At 41.7% G+C, this 24281-nt stretch overlaps 2 protein-coding genes and 1 non-coding gene across 3 annotated transcripts in view; all 3 read right to left on the bottom strand.

Annotated features, from left to right (window-relative positions):
• The window catches only part of Mgat4a (alpha-1,3-mannosyl-glycoprotein 4-beta-N-acetylglucosaminyltransferase a), a 181802-nt gene that overhangs the window by 71949 nt on the left and 85572 nt on the right, over nt 1-24281 (bottom strand). The window contains exon 2 of the mRNA XM_019052463.2: nt 15333-15393. The gene's annotated coding sequence lies outside the window, so the exon portion shown is untranslated. The remainder of the gene's footprint in view (nt 1-15332; nt 15394-24281) is intronic.
• LOC140225683 (uncharacterized) lies at nt 2299-3342 on the bottom strand. Its single transcript, XM_072305323.1, has one exon. It carries the CDS (start codon nt 3340-3342, stop codon nt 2299-2301), a length of 1044 nt encoding a protein of 347 aa, XP_072161424.1.
• On the bottom strand, nt 22753-22825 carry TRNAR-UCG (transfer RNA arginine (anticodon UCG)). The gene has a single exon. It is a non-coding gene; the product is annotated as a tRNA-Arg (tRNA).

The raw sequence follows: 24281 nt of genomic DNA on the forward strand, positions 1-24281 counted from the left end.
CCTCTAGAGGTTGTGCTTCTGGCCAGCGGGTGTAGCGGTCGATGACCGTGAGGCAATACTTGTAGTTTTGCGCCAGAGGAAGAGGTCCGATCAAGTCGATGTGGATGTGCTGGAATCGGTTGGATGGAGTGTTGATGGTGCCTAGAGGTGAGTGTACGTGCCGGGAGACTTTGGCTCGTTGACACTCCTGACAGGCTTGGGTCCATCTCCGACAGTCAATATGCATTTTTGGCCAGACGTAGCGATCGGAGATGAGTTTCTGTGTTGCTCTGGTGCCGGGGTGGCTCAGGTTGTGAAGTTGCTTGAAGATCCTTTGTCTGAGTGGGAATGGGACATAGGGTCTTTGCTGCGTTGTAGAGTCGCAGTAGATTTTGATGTCTGTTCCTGGGACGGGAATGAGCGTGAGTTTGATTGAAAGTTTGTCGTCCTTCAAGAGTTCTGGTAGCTCTGGGTCGTCTTTCTGTGCTGCGGCAAGTGTGTTGAAGTCGATCTGGTTTGTGGAGGTGATCGCTTCGATTCTGGAGAATGCGTCAGCGACGACGTTGGCGGAGCCTGGTATGTACTGAATGTCCGTTGTGAACTGGGATATGAATGAAAGTTGGTTCATTTGGACGGGCGGTAGGTTTCCATGTTTCTTGTCGAAGACGTAGGTTAGTGGCTTATGATCTGTGTAGATCGTGAAGTCCTGACCTTCAACTGCCGGTCTGAAATGGCGGATTGCTTCGTACACGCCCAGGAGTTCTCTGTGCGGCGTGGGCCATTCCTGTTGCCGTGGATTGAGCTTTTTCGAGAAGAAGCCGAGAGGTTGCCACTTGTTGTCGACGAGTTGCTGTAGACAGGCTCCAATCGATGCTTTCGAAGCGTCTGAGAAGAGGCCTATGCTTAAGGGTGCGTCGGCGCTTGGGTGCGCGAGGAGTGTGGCATCTCCGAGGCTCTGTTTGCAGGCTTCAAAGGCGTCCAGAAGGGAAGGTGTCCAGTGAATCGGTTGATTCCCTTTTATGCCAATGAGAGCTTCGTGTAGGGGTGCTTGGTAGTAGGCAGCATCTGGACGGAAAAGACGGTAGAAGTTCATCATGCCCAGGAATCTTCGTAGACCGTGTGCATCTGCTGGAGGTGGGTATTCCATCAGTGCTTTTATGCGGTCTGGGAGTGGTCTGATGCCTTGGGCGGATACTTCGTAACCGAGGAACTCAAGGGAGTCGGCGAAAAAGATGCTCTTTTTAATGTTGATGATGATGCCGTATTTTGCTAATCTCTGAAAAATTAGGCGTAGATGCTTCTTGTGTTCCTTCTTGTCTTTTGAGGCGACCAGGATGTCGTCTAGATATGGGAAGCAGAAGTCTAGGCCTTGTAGGACTTCGTCGATGAACCGTTGAAAAGTTTGTCCTGCGTTGCGCAGTCCGAAACTCATGTAGAGGAATTCGAATAGTCCAAAAGGGGTGGTGATGGCTGTTTTGGGTACGTCTGCTGGGTTGACGGGGATCTGGGTGTATGCTTTGACCAGATCTATTTTTGAGAAGACCTTACAGCCTTTGAGGTTGACTGTAAAGTCGTGGAGATGGCGAATGGGATATTTGTCGGGTATGGTGCGAGCGTTGAGTGCCCGATAGTCGCCGCAAGGGCGCCATTCATCATCTTTCTTGGGTGCCATGTGAAGAGGTGAAGACCAGGCGCTTTCGGATCTCTTGATGGTCCCTTCATTGAGCATTGCCTCGAACTCAGCTTTAGCGATTCGGTATAGCTTGGGTCGGAGGCGGCGAGGGCGGGATGAGACAGGGGGTCCCTCTGTTGTGCGGATGAAGTGCCGTGTTGAGTGAGGAACCTTGTCGGGTTTTGGGCTGCCTGGCGGGCGAGTCAGTTCTGGGAATTCTGCTAGGATGCTGCAGTTGGTGGCCGATATTTCTTTAACGCTAGGTTGGTCGCTGGTTGCTTGGCTTCCTTGGGCTGAGAGTGAGGTAACCCCGTCCACAAGCTTCATCTTGTGGCAATCCGGGAGAAGATGGTATTCGGCTAGGAAGTCTGCGCCAATGATGGGAACGTCGACGTCAGCGATGATGAACCGCCAGGAAAAAGCGCGTCGTAGGCCGAGGTTTAAGTTCATGGGCAGGAACCCATAGGTTTTGATGAATGATTCGTTCGCTGCTTTTAGTTCATAGTTTGTTGGTTTGAAATGGCCAGGTAAGAGACGTCTAGGGAAACAGCTTAAATCAGACCCTGTGTCTATTAGGAAGCTGTTGTTGCTGTCTCTGTCTTTAATGAAGAGGCGGTTGGACCGTGTGGGGCAGCCAGCAGCCGCCACTATTGGCTGCCGTTGTCGTTTGTTGAGCTAAGGTATTTGCATGGTTGATGGCACTTGCGAGCTTCTTTTCCGAAATTCTCATGATAGAAACAATATCCTTTCTCGGATTTGAACGGCTTGGGTGAACTGTAGCGTGAGCGAGATTTGGAGCGGGAACGGCTTCTGCTTCTATCGATATTCCTCTCCAGGTTCTTGACTTTGACGTCTAAGAGGTCAAATTTGTGACTGAGAGCTGTTAGCATTTCTTTGATGTCGGTTAAAGGGTCAGCAGGTTTGGAGATTTGGTGAACTGAAGGAGGAGGGATGGTTTGATTTGTGGCGGAAGTGGAATGAACGGAATGAGGGATGGTTTCCGCAATTCGGTCTGCCACATCGGCTATCTCAGTCAGCGTGTTGTTGCTGGGTTGGGCTTGCAAAATGCCTTGCACGTAGGCGGGTAGCCTACTTAGCCATAGTGGTTTCATGATGTTGTCAGCAATTGGTGTGCTGCCAGCGACAGTTTTGAGTCTGCGTAAGAATTGGGATGGTTTCAAATCGCCGATTTCCTCCTCTTCGAGTAGTTTCTTGAGGCGTGAATTTTCGCTTAGTGAGAAGCGGTTGATTATCTCCTTCTTCAGAGTGGTGTAAGGAATGTTTACACTAAGTCCAGCTCGGATTAAATCGTTTATTTCGACCAGCCATGATCCTTCGCTTTGACTGATAACGGTACGATATTTATCAATCTCAGCGTTTATGCCGTAATCGGCAAAAATGGCTTCGATTTGAATGAACCATAGGTCTGGCATTTCGGGGCGAAATGCAGGCAATTTGATTTTTCGCTTTATGATTTGTTTGTTGGCTGAGGTGGAGAGACTTTGTTCCTCTTCCAGCTTGCGTTTAGCGTCTCTGATGAACTCCATTTCTTGGCGGAGGAGATTTAGATTTTCCTCGAGCAGTTTGCAGCGAGAAGAGGACTGAACTTGTAGAGCTTCAGCATCAGCCAGGTATTGTTTTACCTTTGCTGGATCTTGCATGTCTTCGTCGGTCAATGTAGGGATGCTCATGATTGTTCAAGAGGTGTGACGAGTTGAGTAGGAGATTGGCTAGAATAGCAAGAGAGCGCAGTCGGAGCGTGATTTCAAAGAACGTCGGGAGTCACCACTGTGGGTGCTCAAGTGATGTGGTGGCCCTGAAAAGGGCCGTTTTAGATGGTGATGAGAGACAGGATGGATGGCGTCTGGAGCGAGCGAAGACTGGAGCAGCGTGACTGGTCTTGACTGACTGGAGGACTGAGCACGAGTGCCGTAGGTGGCCGGGGGCGCTGGTCTTATACCCTCGGGGTGCGACCGTGTCGGCCAATCACGGGCGAGCGCGGGATGCGCCGCGCTGGAGAGGCGGTGATTGGCCGCCACACAACGTAGATTACATAACACAAATATGCTACTTTAACCACTCCCGTGGTTAAATTAGCCTACAATAGTGGTTAAAGTAGCATTTTTGTGATGTGAAATATACCTTGAAACATTGCAGTCACTTTTTTAGCAAATGAATCGTTAAATCAGCAATTTAATATTTTCCGTGAGAAAATCATCATGCATTGATGGATTCACAAGAAAATTTAATTTTTATTGGTAGAGATTTGGCAACATCTAAAAGTTCAAACAGCTTTTGCCCTTAGCACAGGGCGGTAGGGCGGGGTCGTTACGCGTCGATGCAGCTATGTAAACGCCAGTGGCGCGGCGTGCTTTGCGATATATCGATTGATTTGCCATTTAAACCTGCGGAAAAGGATCGATAACCGAAGTGTTCGCAACGAACACCCTGATAATCGATTCTTTACCATGGTTCCAAATGAGGAGACACCGAAAGTCGATCATTCACGCTACGCCTCTGGTAAACGCATTGTAACTTATTTGTTAGGGTTGGTTTACAAGGCCCGACTTCCCGCGTAGATCACGCGGCGCACAGTGGATCGAGTCAATTAGAGAGGTCGGAAATGCAAATTTCGACTAAAACTGCACTGGAAAACAAACACATTGGATCTAGAGTCCAGACTCTTGAAAACATCGACAAGAAAAAGTACTCTTGATTCAATCAGAATCTAGCGTAAATCAAGAACCAAGCCTCTTAATTGAAGCGGATTTCGTTTTGATTCAAGCAAAAATCCGATTGAATCAAGAGTATTTTTTCTTGTCAATGTTTTCAAGAGTCTGGACTCTAGATCCAATGTATTTTTTTCCAGTGTAGAAAATGTTACGAGGAAACCAACGGAGCCACTTTTTAGAACCTCAAACTTTTCTATAAACGGAGTTATATACGCTTAAAGTTTCCAAATTATGTCCGAGCTCTCCTACCTATTCGATCCACTGTGTGGCGCAAGGAAATAATGGGTCAGTTGCGCTGGTCACAAGATCGTGTTTTGATGGTTTAAGCTTATATAAAAGCAAAATATAACAAGATTTGTTTAAAGGCCTAGTTCCTACGCCCCATATTGACGGACATATCGCCTTTCGAAAAAGGAAAATTCAAACTTTGCCAAAGTTCCCGCAATGAAACGTGGAATAAAATTTGAAAGTTTCTTTGAAAGTTTCTTTGAAAGTTTCTTTGAAAGTCTCTTTGAAAGTTTCAAATTAAATTGCGTACAAAATTCTCCTGCAATTTGGAGAAAAATATTAACAACTTTCCCTCCAAATTTGCGCTTCATCAAAGAAAATTTGGCAACGCTTGGAGGTTCATGAGACGTTATTTCTTTGAACAGCGGTGCAGACACCCCGGCACTCACGAAAGTTCTATGCTCATCCGACAACCCTGCGACTGAGATTTCGTGCGGTTTGGCCTTGACGTTGCCGCCCTTAAAATTATCACATATTTGAAGCATGTAAGAGCAAAAGAGCGCAGAGTAACTTTTTCGAACTTTCAGAGCATCGGAATTCGGAAAACCCTGTTACTACTTTTTGTCGACGAAGAGATTTTAAGATGACAGCTGTCCAAAAGCGTTTGAGAGGATGTTCTTCATTTTCCGGTTCTTCCTCGTCCACTTCCGCCTCTTTCCCTTCTTCTTCTTCTTTCTCTTCCGCTTCTTCTTCTTCCTCTTTCTTTTTCTCTTCCGCTTCATCCTCTTCCTCTTCCGCTTCATTGCCTCTTCCGCTTCCGGTTCTTCTTCTTCCGCTTCATTCGGGCGCTTTCTCTTCTTTTTCCGCTTCATCCCCTTCCTCTTCCTATTCTACTTCTTCCTCTTCCTATTCTACTTCTTCCTCATCCTCTATCGCTTCTTCCTCTTCCGCTACTTCTTCTACATCTTCCTCTTCCGCCTCTTCCTCTTCCGCTTCTTCTTCCTCCTCCCCCACTTTGATTTTCCTTTCACAGATAAGTTCCTCCTCGGGTAGCTCAAGGAAGCGCATCACCGTGAGATCATTCCCACGCCAAATTGCGCAACGCTGTAATGCTACGAAACGGTGTGTGCGGGCGCGAGAGCAATAAGATAACCGAGTTCGCGAACCGAGACGCGAACGGGCGGTCGAAATTTATACGCCCGCGCCAGGAGGGGGGAGAGGGGGGACCCGAATGGGGATGGGGGGTGAGATTCATGCTCGACGACAATTGCGAGACTGGAAGGGATCCGAGGGACCCGCTTTCGCCTCCTGCGAGGACGTCCCGACGCTACTACTTAGTGCGGACGAATGGAAAATCAATCGGCCCCCGGGCGGGTAGGCAACACGCACGGCCGGACTAAGCCCGTGTCGCCATGGTAACGTCAAAAATGAGAGCCCGCGAATCTTTTTCGGGAGAGAAAAAGTACTTCCGGAGTTTTCACACTGAGGAAAATTTTCTGGTTCACTGTAAAAAAATTCTCGGCGTTTTTACCAAGGTCCGTTGGTACCTTTACCATCTCATTTTTTTTACCAATTATTGGTAATTTTACTCAGACAGACTGGTAAGCGTACCTAAAACCGGTATTTTTACTGTTTTTGTTAGGTAAGAATACAACTTTTATTGGTAATCAACTCCCGATAACTTTGCCATAGTATCTCGGTAATTCTACCACAGTCGATAAAAAATATTGGCGTTTTTACCAAAATCCAATAAAATTACCGAGAAAGTTCTATAATTTTACTGAGATTTCTCGGTATAGTTACCAATTCCATAAATGGTAATTTTACCAAGAAAAAACTGGGATCAAATAGAACCCTGAATTCTTGGTAATTTTACCCTTTTCTTAGTAAATACACCGAGATTTTTTTCTTCAGTAGTGGCAATTCTCGTTGGGTCAACCGGAAATTTCTCTTCGAACTGATTCTATGCGATCTCAGGGTGAGATCTGTCACCACGTTGCGCTGCCTCAAGCTTTCGGTCTTAGAGAAGCAACCATTGGACTTCATTTTGCAATTAGGAATTGTAATTTCTGGCTCATCCGAAAAAACACTTATGTGAACAGGGAAACTAATGGTACATGCGTTGTTTTCAAACTGAGCAAGAATGTATAGTTCCAAATTGCAAAATGTAGTCCAATTATATATGTAGTTGCGTACAAGTTAATGCAAGAGACTGATCCATAACGTACAGCAGCGTTAATACTGAGTAGAATGACATCAAATTTGTGAAGATTCGTTGAAAATTTACACTGGAAAAGTACCGCATAACGGACATTGACGTACACGCATGACGACATATGTTACGTACACGCTTGCTGTTAACAACACTGCCGTACTAAGGAAGAACGCCGTATGAGCATTCTGCTTTTGCCAAATTTCTTCCGACAAAATATTTACTGTTTAAGAAAGTTATGCATGTTTATCCTGGAAATTCCCAAAATTTTTATATCAAATTGCGAACAAAATCATTCGTGAAATCGGAAGAGAAACTTTCATTTTTTCCGAAAATTCGTGGTTTGTCATAGGAGATTTGGAGACTCCTGAAGGCTCATACCGCGTTTTTCCTTCACTGGAAAAAAACACATTGGATCTAGAGTCCAGACTCTTGAGAACATTGACAAGAAAAAATACTCTTGATTCAATCGGATTTTTGCTTGAATCAAAACGAAATCCGTTTAAATTAAGAGGCTTGGTTCTTGATTTAAGCAAATATCCGATTGAATCAAGAGTACTTTTTCTTGTCAGTGTTTTTAAGAGTCTGGACTCTAGATCCAATGTGTTTTTTTTTCTAGTGTTAGCCCGGCAGAACACTGAGGATGTTAGTGTATTTTTGGAAGGAAAGACACTATTGAATGGGCCTGTTGCATGCAAGAGATACAGCCGCGCGAATAGACTTAATAGAGGTTAAATGACACGAAAATTACGATGGTCACATTAAAAAAGTCTGAAATACACTCCTTACTGCGCAATTTGCGTTGTTAGGAACGCGCTTTTTCAAATTTCCCGCGTCTGGGGGCAGTTTTCTAATCACCGGAAACGAGCAAACGGCGGGCTCGGTGATTTCCGGAAGATGCCGAGTCGTTGTTGTTGTTATTGTTATTTTTTCCTTCAGTTTGTTCACAAACCCAACGTGATCTCTTATAGTGGTCCATATACGCTTTATGCGGTCACCAAATCGATCAACTTTTAAATATCCAACGCAATCCTTCTACATTTCATTTCACGATATCACGAGCTCCGATTTTTAGGTTATGTTGTCAGTTTTAGTTGACCGGAAATAGCCGCGAGTTGCCGTTAATTGTTTCCGTAAGAAAACTGCCCCCCGACGCGGGAAATTTGAAAAAGCGCGTTCCTAACAACGCAAATTGCGCAGTAAGGAGTGTATTTCAGACTTTTTTAATGTGACCATCGTAATTTTCATGTCATTTAACCTCTATAAAGTCTATTCGCACGGTTGTACCTCTTGCATGCAACAGGCCCATTCCCACTCTTCAATTCTTTGGGGATTGTCACGATTGTTAAATGTTTCTCACAGGACAGAGAGGCTTCAGTGCTACACAGTAATAGCCCACGGCACTTACGCCCTCCTTCAGATAAGCTGTTCCTAGTAACGTGCGATTGTTTGACTTTAGATGACGATGTTCGGGACAAAGCGAACCAGGCACGTCTCCTGAGGTGATTTCGCGGTTTCGGCGTTTGACTCTCGGATCCTGACGTGAGCGCAGTGGTAAAATTTTACTGGCATGAAGGACTCAACGCGCAAAAACATTTACAGGGTTCATGATAGTTTTGACTTAAAAACAATCAAAGACTATTGTAGCAAAGCTGCACTGAGTAAAACTTTTTTGTTGAGAACCATTAGACTGCTTATTTTGATTTCTGAGTTCAGTAATCTGATGGGTGCTAGTCATCGACCAAATAATTGGTGTTGAACACCATCTCTACCGTACATATAAAAAACGCCGTACCTTCATTCCAGATTTGGCACATTTTTCTCAGATAAAATGTTCCATTGCAAGAAAAGTTGTGAACATCCATCCTTTGTACACGCAGAATAACTGTGTTACGCCATTCGACAGTTCTAGCGAAAATATGAAATGTGAAGGTGACTTACTAGGTCTCCTTCACTGGAAAAAAACACATTGGATCTAGAGTCCAGACCCTCAAAAACATCGACAAGAAAAAATACTCTTGATTCAATCATATTTAAGCTTAAATCAAGAATCAAACCTCTTAATTTGAGCGGATTTCCTTTTGATTTAAGCTTAAATCTGATTGAATCAAGAGTCCTTTTTCTTGTCAATGTTTTCAAGAGTCTGGACTCTAGATCCAATGTGTTTTTTTTCCAGTGTTATGGGTCTTTTTGAGCATTTTTGCAAAAATCACTGTTCAGTGAACAGTGATTTCGTGTGAACGTACGTTTTAGAACAGAAAAGATTATTCCTTTTCTGTGATGGAAGAGTATTTGGTCGGCATTAACCATAATGAGTAAAAAATCCTCATTTTCGTGCACTGGGGGAAAAAAACACATTGGATCTAGAATCTAGACTCTTGAAAACATTGACAAGAAAAAGTACTCTTGATTCAATCGAATTTTTGCTTGAATCAAAACGAAATGCGCTTAAATTAAGAGGCTTAGTTCTTCATTTATGCTAGATTCTGATAGAATCAAGAGTACTTTTTCTTGTCGATGTTTTTAAGAGTCTAGACTCTAAATCCAATGTATTTTTTTGTCCAGTGTTAAAAAAAAATAAAAGAGGAAAGGAAGTTACACAACGTGAAATGCAGTTAGGATAATTAGTTAAATTCGTCTAAAAAGTCTTCAGCAGCAGGTAAGTTCCACTTTTGCGAAACACCGAGAGGGAGTCCCTTACATTGCGGAATCATCCTACTGTACGAACTACGCAAACCGATTAGCGCCTTCGGCTCTTCAGATACCACCTGCCGCGCGTCTGTATCGACATGTTTGACATTCGGTAAACCGCGACGCTGAGTATTTGACGGGGGAGGCGACTGCAGAACGGGAACGGAAAAAGTTCAAGCTCGCAGAGTATCTCGTTCGCGGTTTCTTTCTCACCCACTTTTAGGGATTTTCCAGCATGTTTTCAGAAATTGCGAAAAGCGGTAAACATATTATAAAGTTTTTGAAACTTTGGCAGCGGCGGATCCAGCAATTTGGCGACACCGGATGTCCTCCATTTAAACCTATGTTAAAAAATCGATTCTTGTCGGAGCACCTGGCCCCTCTAAGAATCGATATATTTCCATAGGTTTTAATGGAGAAAAACAACGTTGCCAATTTTCTGGATCCGCCAATGAACCTTGGCGCCCTTTCTTGAGCAAACCGTCGGATCCGCGTAATGAAGACAGGTTGAGGCGTCGAAATGAGCTTGTTGCAAAATTCGGCTAAAACAAAAGGAATAGTAATCTCTTGTGGAAAATGACTCAAAAATCACGATTAGCGCACCGGAAAAGTCTCAAAAACATTCCTAACTTCATAATCTCCGTAAGGTATATTAATATGTGTTTTTTTTTTAAGCTCCCCGCTTCAAAATGATACTATGGCGCAGCTGATCATGCCTAATGGGTAATCGATTCCATCCAACCCTTGCGCACTAGGATAATATTAGACATGTCTGATGATTCCGCGTGCATTGTCTTTATCGACGCAAGGAAAATGTAAATATTATACCACGCCGCGTTGGTTGATAAAATCCTGTCTCGTCACGTGTGTTTTGACAGGTTTACGTCGGCCATGTTGAATATTGTGTAACATCCTAGTGCGCAATCCTCTTACAAAAAGTTCAACTGTACCATACTGCCGTGCTCAGGAAAACCGTCTTATGAGTTTTCAGACTTTGCGAAATTTACTTTGTTAAACTCTGGGATTTTTGAATATTTTCCCTCCGATTCCTCCGGTATTTTTATTCACAATGGACCACTAGACAAGGTACGAATTTCAGCATTCTGATGCATGTTTCTCAACTAAAATTTCACGTAGAACACGATGCGCACATGGAAAATTACCGAAATTAACTCCTTACTAAGATATTTGAGGATTCTTGATGTGTGAATTCAAACCACCCGCTCATGAAAACTCAATGCTCTACGTGATTCACATCGCGCGCTAAACGTTATCATGACAGTCTCTGCGATGTAAAAATCTGGCAACCTCAATCTTGAGGCTTTGGCTCAGCTGTAGCAAATAGCTTATAGTTTGAACAACGCATGGTGGAAAATGAACATTGCTCGATTGAGAGGCTTGCTGAAACCGTTGTAGTGCGCGATTTGACTCGCGTAGAGCTTTGAGTTTCTTGTGAGCGGGCAGTTCAAATTCCTTGTAGCCAATGTGAAATAAAAACGTTAATATCTTTGTTAGGAGTTGGTTTCAGTAATTTTCGTTGTAAGAATCGTGTTTTACATGAAAATCTGGTTAAGAAACATGTATCAGATTGCTTAAATTCGTACCTTGTCTAGTGGTCTATTGTATCCAAAATATCTGAAACTTGCAAGTAAAAATATTCATAACTACCATCAAAAATACACAATTAATCGCGGGAAACTTGGCAGCATTTGAATATTTATACGGCGTTTTTCGTTGGCATAGCAGCATAGTATCCTGTTTTAAGCTGGGAATTAACTTAAAGAAACACAAATATCGACGGTGTAAGTCAGCAATCACATGACTCGTTTGCGGTGTCTGAAAATCTCCGCCTCTATATACGTTATTTTTTTAAAGGAGAACAAATTGACGTCATTCCATGAAGTTTTTGCAGAATTTTCTTCGCACAGAGAAGACAAATCATGGCAGTTTTAACAGGGCCGGATTTACCGACTTGCCTCCCATGGGCCGCCTATATTTTGGCGCCCCCTTCTCATTCATTTTGAAACATCAATAAAAACCATCAAATGAACGTGCCAGCGGGAGAGGGGTGCATAAGACGGGTTTACTTGTGTTGAATACATTATTTGGGAAAGCCCTGTCAACACTTCTAGCAAAAGTTCACGGAACTTTGCGCGAAAGTTAAGTCTCGTAAACCTATCTCTGTGTGGACAAGGCCTTCCATTCATAAGAAATGAACGAAAAAATTATGAAAGAACAAACATAAATGTGGATTAATGATTTTAACTTCCGCCGCCGCGCCGCGTAGACCGTGTTTGGCGCAATGCGTGAAGTATTCCGACAGTCTTGTGGGCGCTATGAGTTTCACGCCGACCGCTGCTGAACGCACTGTGTTTGACGCAATGCGTGAAGTATTCACGCAGTCTTGTAGGCGCTATGCGTTTCACGCTGATCGCACTGTGTTTGCCGCAATGCGTGAAGTATTTGTGCAGTCATGTAGGGGCTAATATGTGTTACATGCCGATCGCCGCGCTGAGGGCTTCTCCTTTTCATCTCAAGTTCTCGTCATCGTTTCTCTCTAAGTCGCGCCGTTCCAGGCCAAATTGCGTGTTTGGTTTCTCTCTTAACTCAACTAATTAGAGGTGCTTTCTCTTGTATCACTGAAATACGACAAAAGTAGAAATCACTATACTCTCAGAAAATTAGAGATTTTGTCGCCTTTTCTCGTTTGTAATTTTTTTTTCTAAATTCGAATTATCTACACCTACATTTAAAATAATTTCAAACTTTGCCGCCCCATATAGATTTGCCGCAATGGACCGTGGTCCATGTGGCCACCCCCTTAATGCGGCCCTGAGTTTTAAAGAATTGCCGTTGAGTAGTTTTCCGTTTAAAAAATAAAGTATGACAGGAAGTCTGCGACGTCGCAAACCGAGTTAAGTGACTGCCGACTTACACCGTCGATAAATTACGCAGAATGTGAAGTTAGGAATGTAATTGCGACTTCCCCGATGCACTAATCGTGATTCTTGAGCCATTTTCTGTACGAAACAATCCTTCTTTTTTCTCTAGCTCACGTTTGCAACAGACCCATTTCGAAAAGTGGTAACCAAATTGTGAAGTTCCCGAAACGTTCCTTGCACAAACCGTCCGATCCGCGTAACGAAGACGGGTGGAGGCGCCGAAATTCATTAGTCAAATGAACGCTCGATCCACAGCGCCGGGAGGAGAGGAGGGATGCAACTTGCATTTCACTTGCAACTCACGCGAGCTTCCCACGAAAACAAGGACCCAGGGATCCCTCCGGCGTAACTCCTCATCCCTGCATACACACACAAAAGCAGGGAACACTCTCCGTGTTGACATCAGTGACGCGGCGTGCTTCGCGATACATCGATGATTGATCTGCCATTCAAACCTATCCTGCCTTGCTCAGGAAGAACGCCGTATGAACATTCGAGAGTTGCCTTTCCTAGAATATAATGTTTAATTTTGAGAAAAGTTATGAGTATTTTTCCTTAAAATTTTCAGGAACTTACGTTGAAATTGCGAGCAAAACAGGGTGTCTACAGGTTTTAGAAAACCAATTTCAGGACTTTTTCAGGACCTTTTTAGAACTTTTTCAGGACCCTCGGAGTATTTTTGCCAAGTCATGTTCTACACTTACTGCTAATTTTAATGGAAATCGAATCAATCCTCATGAAAATTGCTGATGACTGAAGGAGTCCATGATATGCATGTATAAACGGGGACACTTTTCTACGTGACAACTGCACTTAGACTCGCGAAAACCGTGAAATTTTAAATTTTTTGGGACCTCGAGTTAAATTGCCGGACTTATTCCTGACTTCGGGACCAGTCATGCAAAATCTGGACTTTTTCAAGACTTTCGGAACTTTCGGTACCTGTAGACACCCTGCAAAATTATCTGAAAAATTAGAGGAAAAATATTCGTAAGTTTAGCAGGAGATCCGCGTTTTATCAAAGGCAATTCGGCAACGCAAGAGGGTTTATACGGCGTTTTCCTTGGCACGGCAGTATGGAAAAGGGTCGATAGGCAGGGTGTTCGCAACGAACGCCTTCATAATCGATTCTTTACTATAGTTTCAAATGGGGAAATATCGATAGTCGATCATTCGCGCCTCGCCACTGGTTGACATAGTCTTCAGCCCTGTGTCCACTTGTCAATATGGTGTTAAAATGGAAGCTCAAAATGAATCGATTAATTCGATCTGGTCGCGATTGTTGATCAAAATAGAGTCGTGCCGCTCTATTTTGAGTTGCAACACTCATCAATCGCATCCAGTCCCGACTTAGAGCCCCATATCGTTGAAATCGATTCATTTTGAGCTTCCATTTTGACGAGTGGAGACAGCGCTTTAGCCGCGCAGTCGATAGCGCGACATGACGGATGCAACTTTGGCCCCGGATCCGAACGAAAGTTCAAACTTGCGGGGAAACTCCGCGATATCCGGGGAGTTGCCAGTGGCGAGGCTTGAACGATCGATTTTCGATATGTGCCCATTTGAAGCTGTGATAAAGAATCGATTATTACGGCATACCCTGTATATCGATCCGTTTCCATAGGTTTAAATGAGATATCAATCGATATATCGCAAAGTACGCCACGCGACTGGAGTTGAGCAGTCCGGGAGTTTGTCCCGCGCGGAATCGGAGATTTGATCTGCACTTTTGAAAGCTCCATTCGTGAAGTCTGTATGTTGTCACGGGGTATTATCCTATCATCGGGGGATTATTTCCACTTGAATTCTAACCGTGCAGAGGAAAAAATGGATGCTCTGTGGGTTTCCGGATGTTGGCCTATTTATTTTGATATTAAAATCATTTTCGGGGTCATTTGTGAACTTTTCCGCTGGGATTATATTCCGATGATTTCTTTTCATACAGGGTTGCCACAGATTGTAGAAAATGAAATTGCCTGACGATTATATTATACGGGGGGGCTCCGCCTCCTGACCGCTACGCGGCCCACCCCCGGGGCGCTTCGCGGCCAGCGAAATCGTCGAAATCGCCCGGACGAAACGAATTGAAATTGCTCAAAATAAATAAAGAATTTAAAAAAAAGTAGTGGCGTGGCGTGAATTGCGATACAGCGATTGCTATGCCATTTAAAACTATGGAAATGGATCGATAAACAGGGTGTTCGCAGCGAACACCTTAATAATCGATTTTTTACCATAGGTTTAGATGGCATAACAATCGATACATCGTAATTCACGCCACGCCACTGAAAGAAGATCCCATCGACCGTCTTATACTCTCCTTCCTCACTCCAGCCATCGAGCCTCTTCAAAATGATTTTATAAGAATAGAGAGGATATTGGAATATGATATATACTTATAAAGGATATACATTAATGAAAGCACCATTTTTGCTGGGAAAATCGAAAGCAGATATGTTATTCTTAACATAAACCACTTTCACATGATACTTTCTACTAGACTCGGTTTGCAATTATTCTCTCTTGACTTGAATTAATGAATGTCCTTCCTAATGTTTGCAGAGAAAGCATTTTAAACAAGTACCTCGGTACGTAAAAAAATTAAAGAAAAAAAAAATTAAAATTGACTTTACCCTACGGTTTAAGAACAAAAAAGGGTCTATTTTCCCAGATGCATTTGATCTAATTCGGCTATACCGGAGAGCAATGCAGTAAAACAACGTGAAAAAAACCAACATATTTTAAAAGACTCCTTGTCCTAAAGCTTTGAAAGCTACAACGATTGGCAGTTTAGATTTTGCAGTCACCGTAAATTGGTCAACTCATCACGAAGGCCCGGAAAAACAGGAAAAAAGAAGAAAGATGAAATAAATTACCTTGAGTTAAGATCTCCGCGACAGGCTAGTAGTCCAAGTCACCTTCGAACAGACTGCCGGCCTGGAACGAAAAACAAGCATTAATGAGTTTGGAATTATGTTCTCATGACTACTCATGAGTACGATTTTAACGCAAGTCATCCAAACTTTCAGTTAAGCCTTGCGAAAATCATTTGACATTTTAAGGACAGCAGTTATTATTGTATTGCTTCCGATTAAATCCTATGTACGTAATGAAATGTAAATGTAGCATCATTGACTTTCTTATAAAAATCGAGTTATTGTCATTTTGAAATGCTGTCGAGGTATTGAGTTGTCCAGCAATGTCCGACCTCTCCAATAGACCACTAGACAAGGTACGAATTTAAGCAATCTGATACATGTTTTTTTTTACCCAGAATCTTATATAAAACACGATTCTTGCATCAAAAATTACAGAATCAGCTCCTGACTAAGATACGAACGTTTTAATTGTACATTGGTTACAGGAAATTTGAATTGCCTGGTCACAAGAAACTCAATATTTTACGTGAGTCGAATCGCGCCTTACAACGGTCCGGCAGGCTTCTCAATCGAGCACTGTTCCTTTCCCAAACTTGATCGTTCGAAGTGTAAACAATTTGCTATAGCTGAGCCAAAGCGTCACGATTGGAGCGACTATATTTTCGTATTGCAGAGACTGCCACGGTAGCGTTTCGTGTGCGATTTGACTCACGCAGACCATTGAGTTTTCATGAGCGGGAGGTTTGAATTCGTGCGTCAAGAAACATAATGTCTTGGTTAGGAGTTGATTTCAGTAATTTTCGTTGCGCGAATATTGTGTTCTACGTGAAATTTTGGTTAAGAGGCATTAATTTTGTACCTCGTCTAGTGATCCAATCCACTGTGCGACACGTGCATTTCCTCAAACATCCTCTCAGAAATCAAGGACGATTACGATTAGTACCCGTACCGATTTTCCTTTCCCGCGAATCGCGAAAACGCAGCCGCTGACCTCTCTACCCAGAGTAACACTTTCCGAAGCGAGATGGCGCTTTCGGCTTTCCACTATCCCGAGGCGCCGCCGTGTATCGGCCTCGCACGTCACTTGAATCAACACCGGGACCGTGACGAAATAAACGCTGCCAGGTTGAGCATGAAATATTCCATTTTCCCTCGCGATCACTACGTGGAAAGGTTGAGAGCTGGACCAGGAGCGACAACAATGTACGAGATCTGTCTGGGTCTCACGGTAAGTCAAAACGAGAAACTGCATTGGATGAGCCAATGCACCGCTTATAAACCTGACGACAGTCATGCATTCTTTGAAAACGCCGAAACCTGAAGACGAGAAAATAGATCCCATTCGATGGCGGATCGATGCATCGTTCGGTTCAAACAAGAGACATAACCTTAAGGTGATTCGATGGACGCCATATTTTGTGTCAGAACAGCATGCGATATATCGCATCAATTGGTTCCATTTTTTCAGCTACTCGTCATTTTTCTCCAATTTTGAGATCGCAATTCTGTTGTCAGGAGACTAAAGCACTCACTTACCAATTTTAACAAAGAAATTCAACGTAATAAAGGCGTGATTTTTTTAGAGAGAAAATATCGCATTCGAGTGCAGATTCGATATCAGTATCGAATGCGATGTTTTCTCTCTAAAAAAAACCACGCCTCTATTACGTTGAATTTCTTTGTTAAAATTGGTAAGTGAGTGCTTTAGTCTCGTGACAACAGAATTGCGATCTCAAAATTGGAGAAAAATGACGAGTAGCTGAAAAAATGTAACCAATTGATGCGATATGACACAAAATATGCCGATCTGACACAAAATATGGCGTCCATCGAATCACCCTAAACAAAAATATTGGTTCTTAAGAAGGAAAAGCTGAAAATGAGAAAATTCCTCCCAATTTCACTTTTCATTGCCATTTTATACTCACAAGAATAAAAGTTGGGATTCAGGCATCCTGGAAAAAAGGCGATGACGTAAGTGGTAACAGATATGTTTTTTAACTGACTAATTTTACAAGTCATGTTGAACCGATGTAAACAAACGAGAAACCAAGGAACACTTCAGTTTTTCTATTCCTTGTTGTATCGCGCCGCCGCGGCCGGCGGGAAAATTCGAAAATGCCGGTGTTTAGGACGATTTTTGTCATATTTTTGGGGACCTGAACAAGAAAATCGGGGAACACCCTTCCAAAATTGGGGAAAATCGGGGACTTTTGGGGACCGGACACCCTGAGCATGTATTCTCGAGGAAAATTATGCATATTTTTCCGTGAAATTTTCAGATATGTTCGATCCAATTCTGAACAAAATTATCTGAAAAAATTTGAACAAAAAATAATTAACATTTTTCAAGTAAATTCGGTTTTTAGCGAAGGAAATTTGGCAACGTCTAACGGCTTATACGGCGTTTTTCTCTAGCACGGTAGAACAGATGACTGAGTATGTGGAGATCCCTGAAAAAGGTGCGATGCAACCGCGCTTGAGGGTTTTCCATTAGCGCGCATTGCACATGGCGATCGCTACGCGTTGCGCTGCGCTCGAGTCGGTCCGATCGAAAATGCACATAATTTGCAGGAACGGAGCGCGTTTTCAATTCATTTCGATTCGCTCCGATTCGCCCAGGTCAATATTGATTCATTTATTAAAGACGCTACCAGCATCGGCTTGGAAAATCCACGCGTTGCCGCCATCCGTATTGCACGGGCTGTCGCTGATGACGCCACAATGAATCTGCATGTCCAACGCATTTTGGTCCCCTCCGAGGTGAGACTTTTTCAGGAAAATAAACTCTTGAGATTTCACATGAAATATTTCATGAAAATGGAGATGTTGCATGTGTGAGGAATTTGCGATTTGGTTATTGATTCTAATGTAAAAGTTCGCGAGAAACACGATAAGCCACTGGTTTTCTCTGAAGTCAACTCCCAAGCTCAAAAACAGCTCTCAAGTTGATGCCGAAATGGAAGGGGATATCCCACGCTCTCCTGAGAGTCCACCTCTACATCAAGACGAAATCTCCATGCAAAGATAGGGCAAGGTAGTAGCAAATACATTGACAGGGCTGCCACTTTATTTGGGGACTCCAAAACTGAAAACACGGCAACCCTGCTAATGTATTTGCTCCCTATCTTTGCATGGAGAGTTTGTCTTGATGTAGAGATGGACTATTAAGATAGCGTGGGATATCCCCTCCATTTTGACCTCAACTTGAGAGCTTTTTATGAGCTTGGGAGTGTATTTTAGAGAAAACCAGTGGCACCGTCGTGTTTCTCGCGAACTTTTACATAAGAATCAATGGTCAAATCGTAAATTCCTCACACATGCAACATCTCCAATAGAACTTTTACAGAAGATGTTGAAAATGTATACATAAATGGCCAAAGTGCGAAACCGCGTATCGCAAAGTTTGTGACGTTGCAGGCCTCCTGTCATATTTTAATTTTTCTGAAGAAAACTAATCTATGGAATTTCTTGAAAATTTCCTAGATTTTTCTTCTCAGTTGGCAGGATATTTTACTTAAAACTCAAGCTATAGCGTTGGCTTGTTTCTCATTGAAAAAATAAAATAGGAGGGGACATTTGGAAGCAACCCGATGGAGATACGTGGTTTCGAACTTTAGCCATCGATATGAGTAGAGATCCAAAATTTTGAAAATATTTTAGTGATCCAGATGTTCAACTCCAACGTTGAAGGAAGATGACATTACAGCGAATATGTATAGTTCGAGTGAAAGTTTAATACTCAGGCCACTGAGATTCTAACTTCCGAGTGTTCATACGACTCTCTTCCTCATCACTTCAGCATACTGCCGTGCTAAGGAAAAATCAAAATCAGCGAACATTGTATGCAATGTCTGAAGGTAGTAGCACTGAATAAATTGGAGTTTGGATTGTAGCCGAGTGCTAGAAATAATGTAAAATTTCTTTGAAAAACTTACATTTTATTAACAAATTTATACCGAAGCTTTTCGAAGCGAACGCTTCATCGTCAGGGTCACAAAATCAATATCACAACGGCCATAGTTTAAATTTCAAACAAGGTAACATATTTCATTGATGGTAACAATTGATAACAAGCTATTAGATCAAATCAAAGAAATTTTACATTATTTCTAGCACTCGGCTACAATCCAAACTCCAATCTAAGGAGAAACGCAGTATGAAGATTCGGACACTGACAAATTTCTTGGGATTAAATATTTTTTGTTGAGGAAAATTATCGATATTCATCTTTGAAATTGTCAGATACTTAAAGAAAATCGCGGATGAAATACTTTGAAAAATTGAAAGAATAATATTTTCATATTTCCCTGTAAATGATTTTTTTTACCAACGCAAATTTGGCCACGTCCGACTGTCAAGAGCTTATAAGACTTACTTCCATATGACAGTATCGACCTCTGTCCTAAACTCACAAAATTGATCATTTCCATCCTCGGGCAACCTTTAAGGACAATATTATCCTCATGAATTTCCAATTCGTTTTGAAACGCCTAGGACCAATGCAGTTGACGACGGTGCATTGAACGACGTAAGCGCGTATCTGAATTTTCGCGTGAGGCTTGGAAAGCATGGAGTTATATGGACAGTAAAGCTCGTCTTGAAGGACGGTAAGCAGACGGGTGACGATTAGTGGAGAGGGATCGAGGATTTTTCATCAATTTCCAGCGCCTCGCTCCAGTGGCGAAGAATGAATGATCGATTATCGATATTCCCCCATTTGAAGCTATGGTAAAGAATCGGTTATTAAGGTATACCCTGTTTATCGATCCTTCACAATAGGTTTATAGATGGCAGATCAATCGATATATCGCAAAGCACGCCACGCCACTGCCTCGCTCAAAGGTTGATCGGAACACGACACTGTCAACGACTCCGATTGGAATCTATAATCGTCAACAGGCTCCTAATTCGTTCGCCTATCGGGCCGAGCGCTGGATGCAAATTTTCCAGAGCCCGACTATGAATAACATTTGAATTTCAGCCTCACCAATGAGATCGTTCGTTTCAAATCCACTGCAATTCAACTGTTATACCGTTAGGGGCCGTTCATTCGAACACATGTAGTGGCATGACCCGCACTGCTGTGTTAAGGAGAAACATCGTATCGTCACCTTCCGGCTAAAGTATCACAAGCGCCATGCGACGTTTCAAAATTTCCACCGCCATTTAATTTTTTTAACATTGTTCAACGAAGCTGTCCGAAAATTTCACTTAATTTTCTTTGTGTAGCCGATAAAATTCGGTGAAATTTTCAAAAAGATTCAACTACACGGAAAAAATTAAATGCTGATTTAGCATTTAAAATGTTGAAAAAAAAAGGCGTCAAGTTTCAAATACTGATTTTACAATACAAAAATGCTAACACAACATTTGAATTTGTTCGTTTAACAGTGGACGTGGTTAAGTTAGCATTTCTTCAAAGGTAAAATCAGCATTTGAAACTTGTCGGATATGTTATTAACAATATAAATGCTAAATCAACATTTAATTTTTTTCCGTGTAACAATTTCTTTGTAACGAAATAAAATGACGACGGAAATTTTTAAACGTCGCATGGCGCTTGTGAAAAGTCGTCTTTTTTTATGTCGTCGGTCGCTTACCGATGGCATCGCTGTGATTGCGACTGATGGTTACGCCCATTTTTCTCTATCCAATCACAGACAACTTGACTTTGTTATGGCGCGATGTTATGGATTACGCTACTAAAAAATTGTTAGAGGTTAGGTTTCACTGATGGTGCTCCATGGAGACACTCCGGACTCGGGTGACGAGTGATTGCGGCTGATGGCGTCAAAGCGTCACGTGACTGATGGTCTAGCTCAGTTTGACAAACTAAGCTCCGCCCATTTCTGATGGCATCAACGAAACAAAACACGAATGATTGCGCAGTGACGGCGACTGATGGCGACCGATGGCATAAAAAAAGACGACTATACTCTGGCCGTAAGGTGACGGTATGAGCCTTCAGATGTTGTCACATTTCCTTCAGTAAAAGCCAAATTTTCTTAGAAAATTGTAAATATTTTTTGTTGTTTCAAATTTTATAAGATAATTTTCGAAATTGTATCTGAAATATCCAAAAATTTCGTGCGCTTACGTGGACGTAACGCTCAACAATGTGGGTGGGATACAGGGACGGATGGGTCCAGAGCCAAGTTACGTGACGCTTAACGCTGTAATTTATTAATTTTTTGAAAAAGAGGATTTAAACTTCATTTTTTTTCTTCTTCATTTCATTTTATATAGTGACTGCTTAATTTATTTTTTGATTTTTATTTTATTTTTTTTTTACTTTTTTTTTTTTTTTTTTTTTTTTTTTTTTTTTTTTTAGGTAATTGTTAATTTTTCTTAAGATTTATTATTTTCCTTTCCTCTTAAAATTGAATCATTAAAAATGCTCAGACTAATTATTTTGCTTTCGTTTTAGTATAGTTTCCGAAAGAAGGACCTACACTGATTATCTCATTTATGCTGCCACTCAATATTTTCATAAATAATAAATGATTATCTCATTAAAAATGCTCAGACTAATTATTTTGCTTTCGTTTTAGTATATTTTCCAAAAAAAGGACCTACACTGATTCTCTCATTATTGCTGCCGCTCAATTTTTTCATAAATAACTAATTAATGTGATTGAAAATGTCTTCCATCATTCTGCATCGATACAAATGTCACTAGGATGGGATCACTGATTGAAAATCTTGAGTTTTTTCATCAGGATGAGGATGGAGGTTGGAAGGGGGGGGGGGTGCGTAATGGGGGTGGTGTTAACCCCTATTTTTGAAATAATTAATCACGTAAAAGAAGATTTATCTAAAAAGCATAACAGCTGCACAGTTCTGAGGACATTAAAACCGATATAATATTCTGATATAATATTCAAATATTCTGAGTTTCAGAGTCTTGTCTATAGGTACATATGAACCGTCCATGCGTTTATTTTAGAGTATTATTAGAGATTCTTGCACTTAATACTGCAAAAACTCATAAAAAAAATTGCAATACTGCGTTTTGAGTGTGCATTCTTTCTTAAATTAGCAACGAACTTCAAACGCCTAATCTACTGAGCTCTGCAGTAAAAATACCAAAAAAAATTTTAAATTTTATCGCCGAAAGTGTGCATGGTAAGATATTTTGGAGCCTAAAAAAGTAAAAGGTACACAATTTGACAACTGCGCAACTTATCCATTGGAATTTGACGAGCATGACTTAAACTGTCAAAAAAGAAACGAATATTGGTGAAAATTGGTCCACAGTATACTGACAGCTATGAAATTGAGGAAATAATCATAAAATCCGTAAAATAAATTAACTACTAGGTAAAAAATGGAAAAAAATCACTAGGCATGAAAAACAAGGTACCATAAGTAAAATCTATTAAGTCACGTCCGATATTGTAAAATAAAAATTAAGCGACCGTGACAGGACTCGAACCTGCAATCTTCGGATCCGAAGTCCGACGCCTTATCCATTAGGCCACACGGTCTTGGTGACGGGAGGCGGCGAAATTGCGGCTTTTGAACGGAGGCGGTTGCACATCTATATTAAGATTTCGTTTACGTGTTAATAATTTAATTCAACCTATCTACTAATTAAATTCATGCGCAAATTCACATTAATGTAATTGACGTCAGCATTCGTATCACACGCCAGGAATCGATCCCGGTTCGCCTGAGTTGCGGGCGCGCTCAACGGCGACTTAACTCGCGCCCCGGCTGGATGTTCGTTCGCACTGCCGTGCTAAGGAAAAACGTCGTATGAACATTCGAGAGTTGCCAAATTTCCTTTGATAAAATGTTTATTTCAGAGGAGAATTATGAATATTTTTCCCTTGAAATTTTCAGCGACTTTAGATCAAAATACAAAGAATACTCTCTGAAAAATTAGAAGAAAAATATTCATAAGTTTACCAGGAATTTTTTGCTTTATCGGAGAAAATTTGGCAACACCTAAAGGTTCATACGGCGTTTTTCCCAAGCACGGCAGCGCAATACTGACAGAAAAACGCCGCGCCGTAAGAACTTTCCAACGATGTCAAAACTCAAATAAAAAACTCACTTTGGGGCAAAATTATGATTATTATCTCTTGGAGTTTTCAAGAATCTTAGATTGAATTGTAATTAAAATTCTGTATAAGATTCAAGGCAATGCACGTGAACATTAATTGGATTGCATTTTGCAAAAAGGGACCAGGAGCAATGCCATGTTGCTAATATTGTGCAACTTCACCCTTCGGAATAAAACTACTGTAATCATGCAAAAATATGAAATTTAAGTGGTAATTTTTGTCTATTAACAGATTTTAGCGTATAGAATACAAGATGTTTATAGATGATCAGAGTTTTCTTCCAAGACAACAGAGCACAATATTAGCACCATTGCAATTCTCTTGATTCCTTCTTGCAAAATGCAATCCAATTATCGGGTGAATTATAGGTTTTTAGGGGCACAAATCCGACAGCGTCGGAATAATTTTAAGTCAGTTGTCCGTGGCTATACCTATCCAGCTCTGTATCGAATTCAAGGTTCTTTTTATAGCCAAATTCTGGTTGCATTTCTCTTAGTTTTAGTACGTAGCGAGAATTTGGAATCGAACATTAAAGAAAGCGCTTATCGATGGTGAAACTACCAAACCACGTATCTCGGTTTGCGACGTCGCAGACTTCCTGTCATACTTTATTTTTTAAATGAAAAACTACGTAATGTCCAGTCTTGAGAATTTCTGTGATTTTTCCTCTTCGTGCGAAGAAAATTCTGTGAAAATTTCAAGGAATGATATTGATTTGGTCTATTTCAAAAAAATAAAATGTGAGCGTAGATTTTTAAACACCGCAAACGAGATACGTGGTTTGGTAATTTCACCGTCGTTATGTCTCACTTGTGCGTAAAATTCACACTTTTATTTATGTTTTTGCCACGCCCAAGTAGCATGGGGTTCTATT

The sequence above is a fragment of the Bemisia tabaci genome, chromosome 10, assembly GCF_918797505.1.
Source record: "Bemisia tabaci chromosome 10, PGI_BMITA_v3".
Classification (NCBI taxonomy): Eukaryota; Metazoa; Arthropoda; class Insecta; order Hemiptera; family Aleyrodidae; genus Bemisia; species Bemisia tabaci.

Excerpts from the sequence above, each read along its gene's own strand:
- LOC140225683 (XM_072305323.1), bottom strand. The coding sequence starts at position 3,342 with ATGAGCATCCCTACATTGACCGACGAAGACATGCAAGATCCAGCAAAG.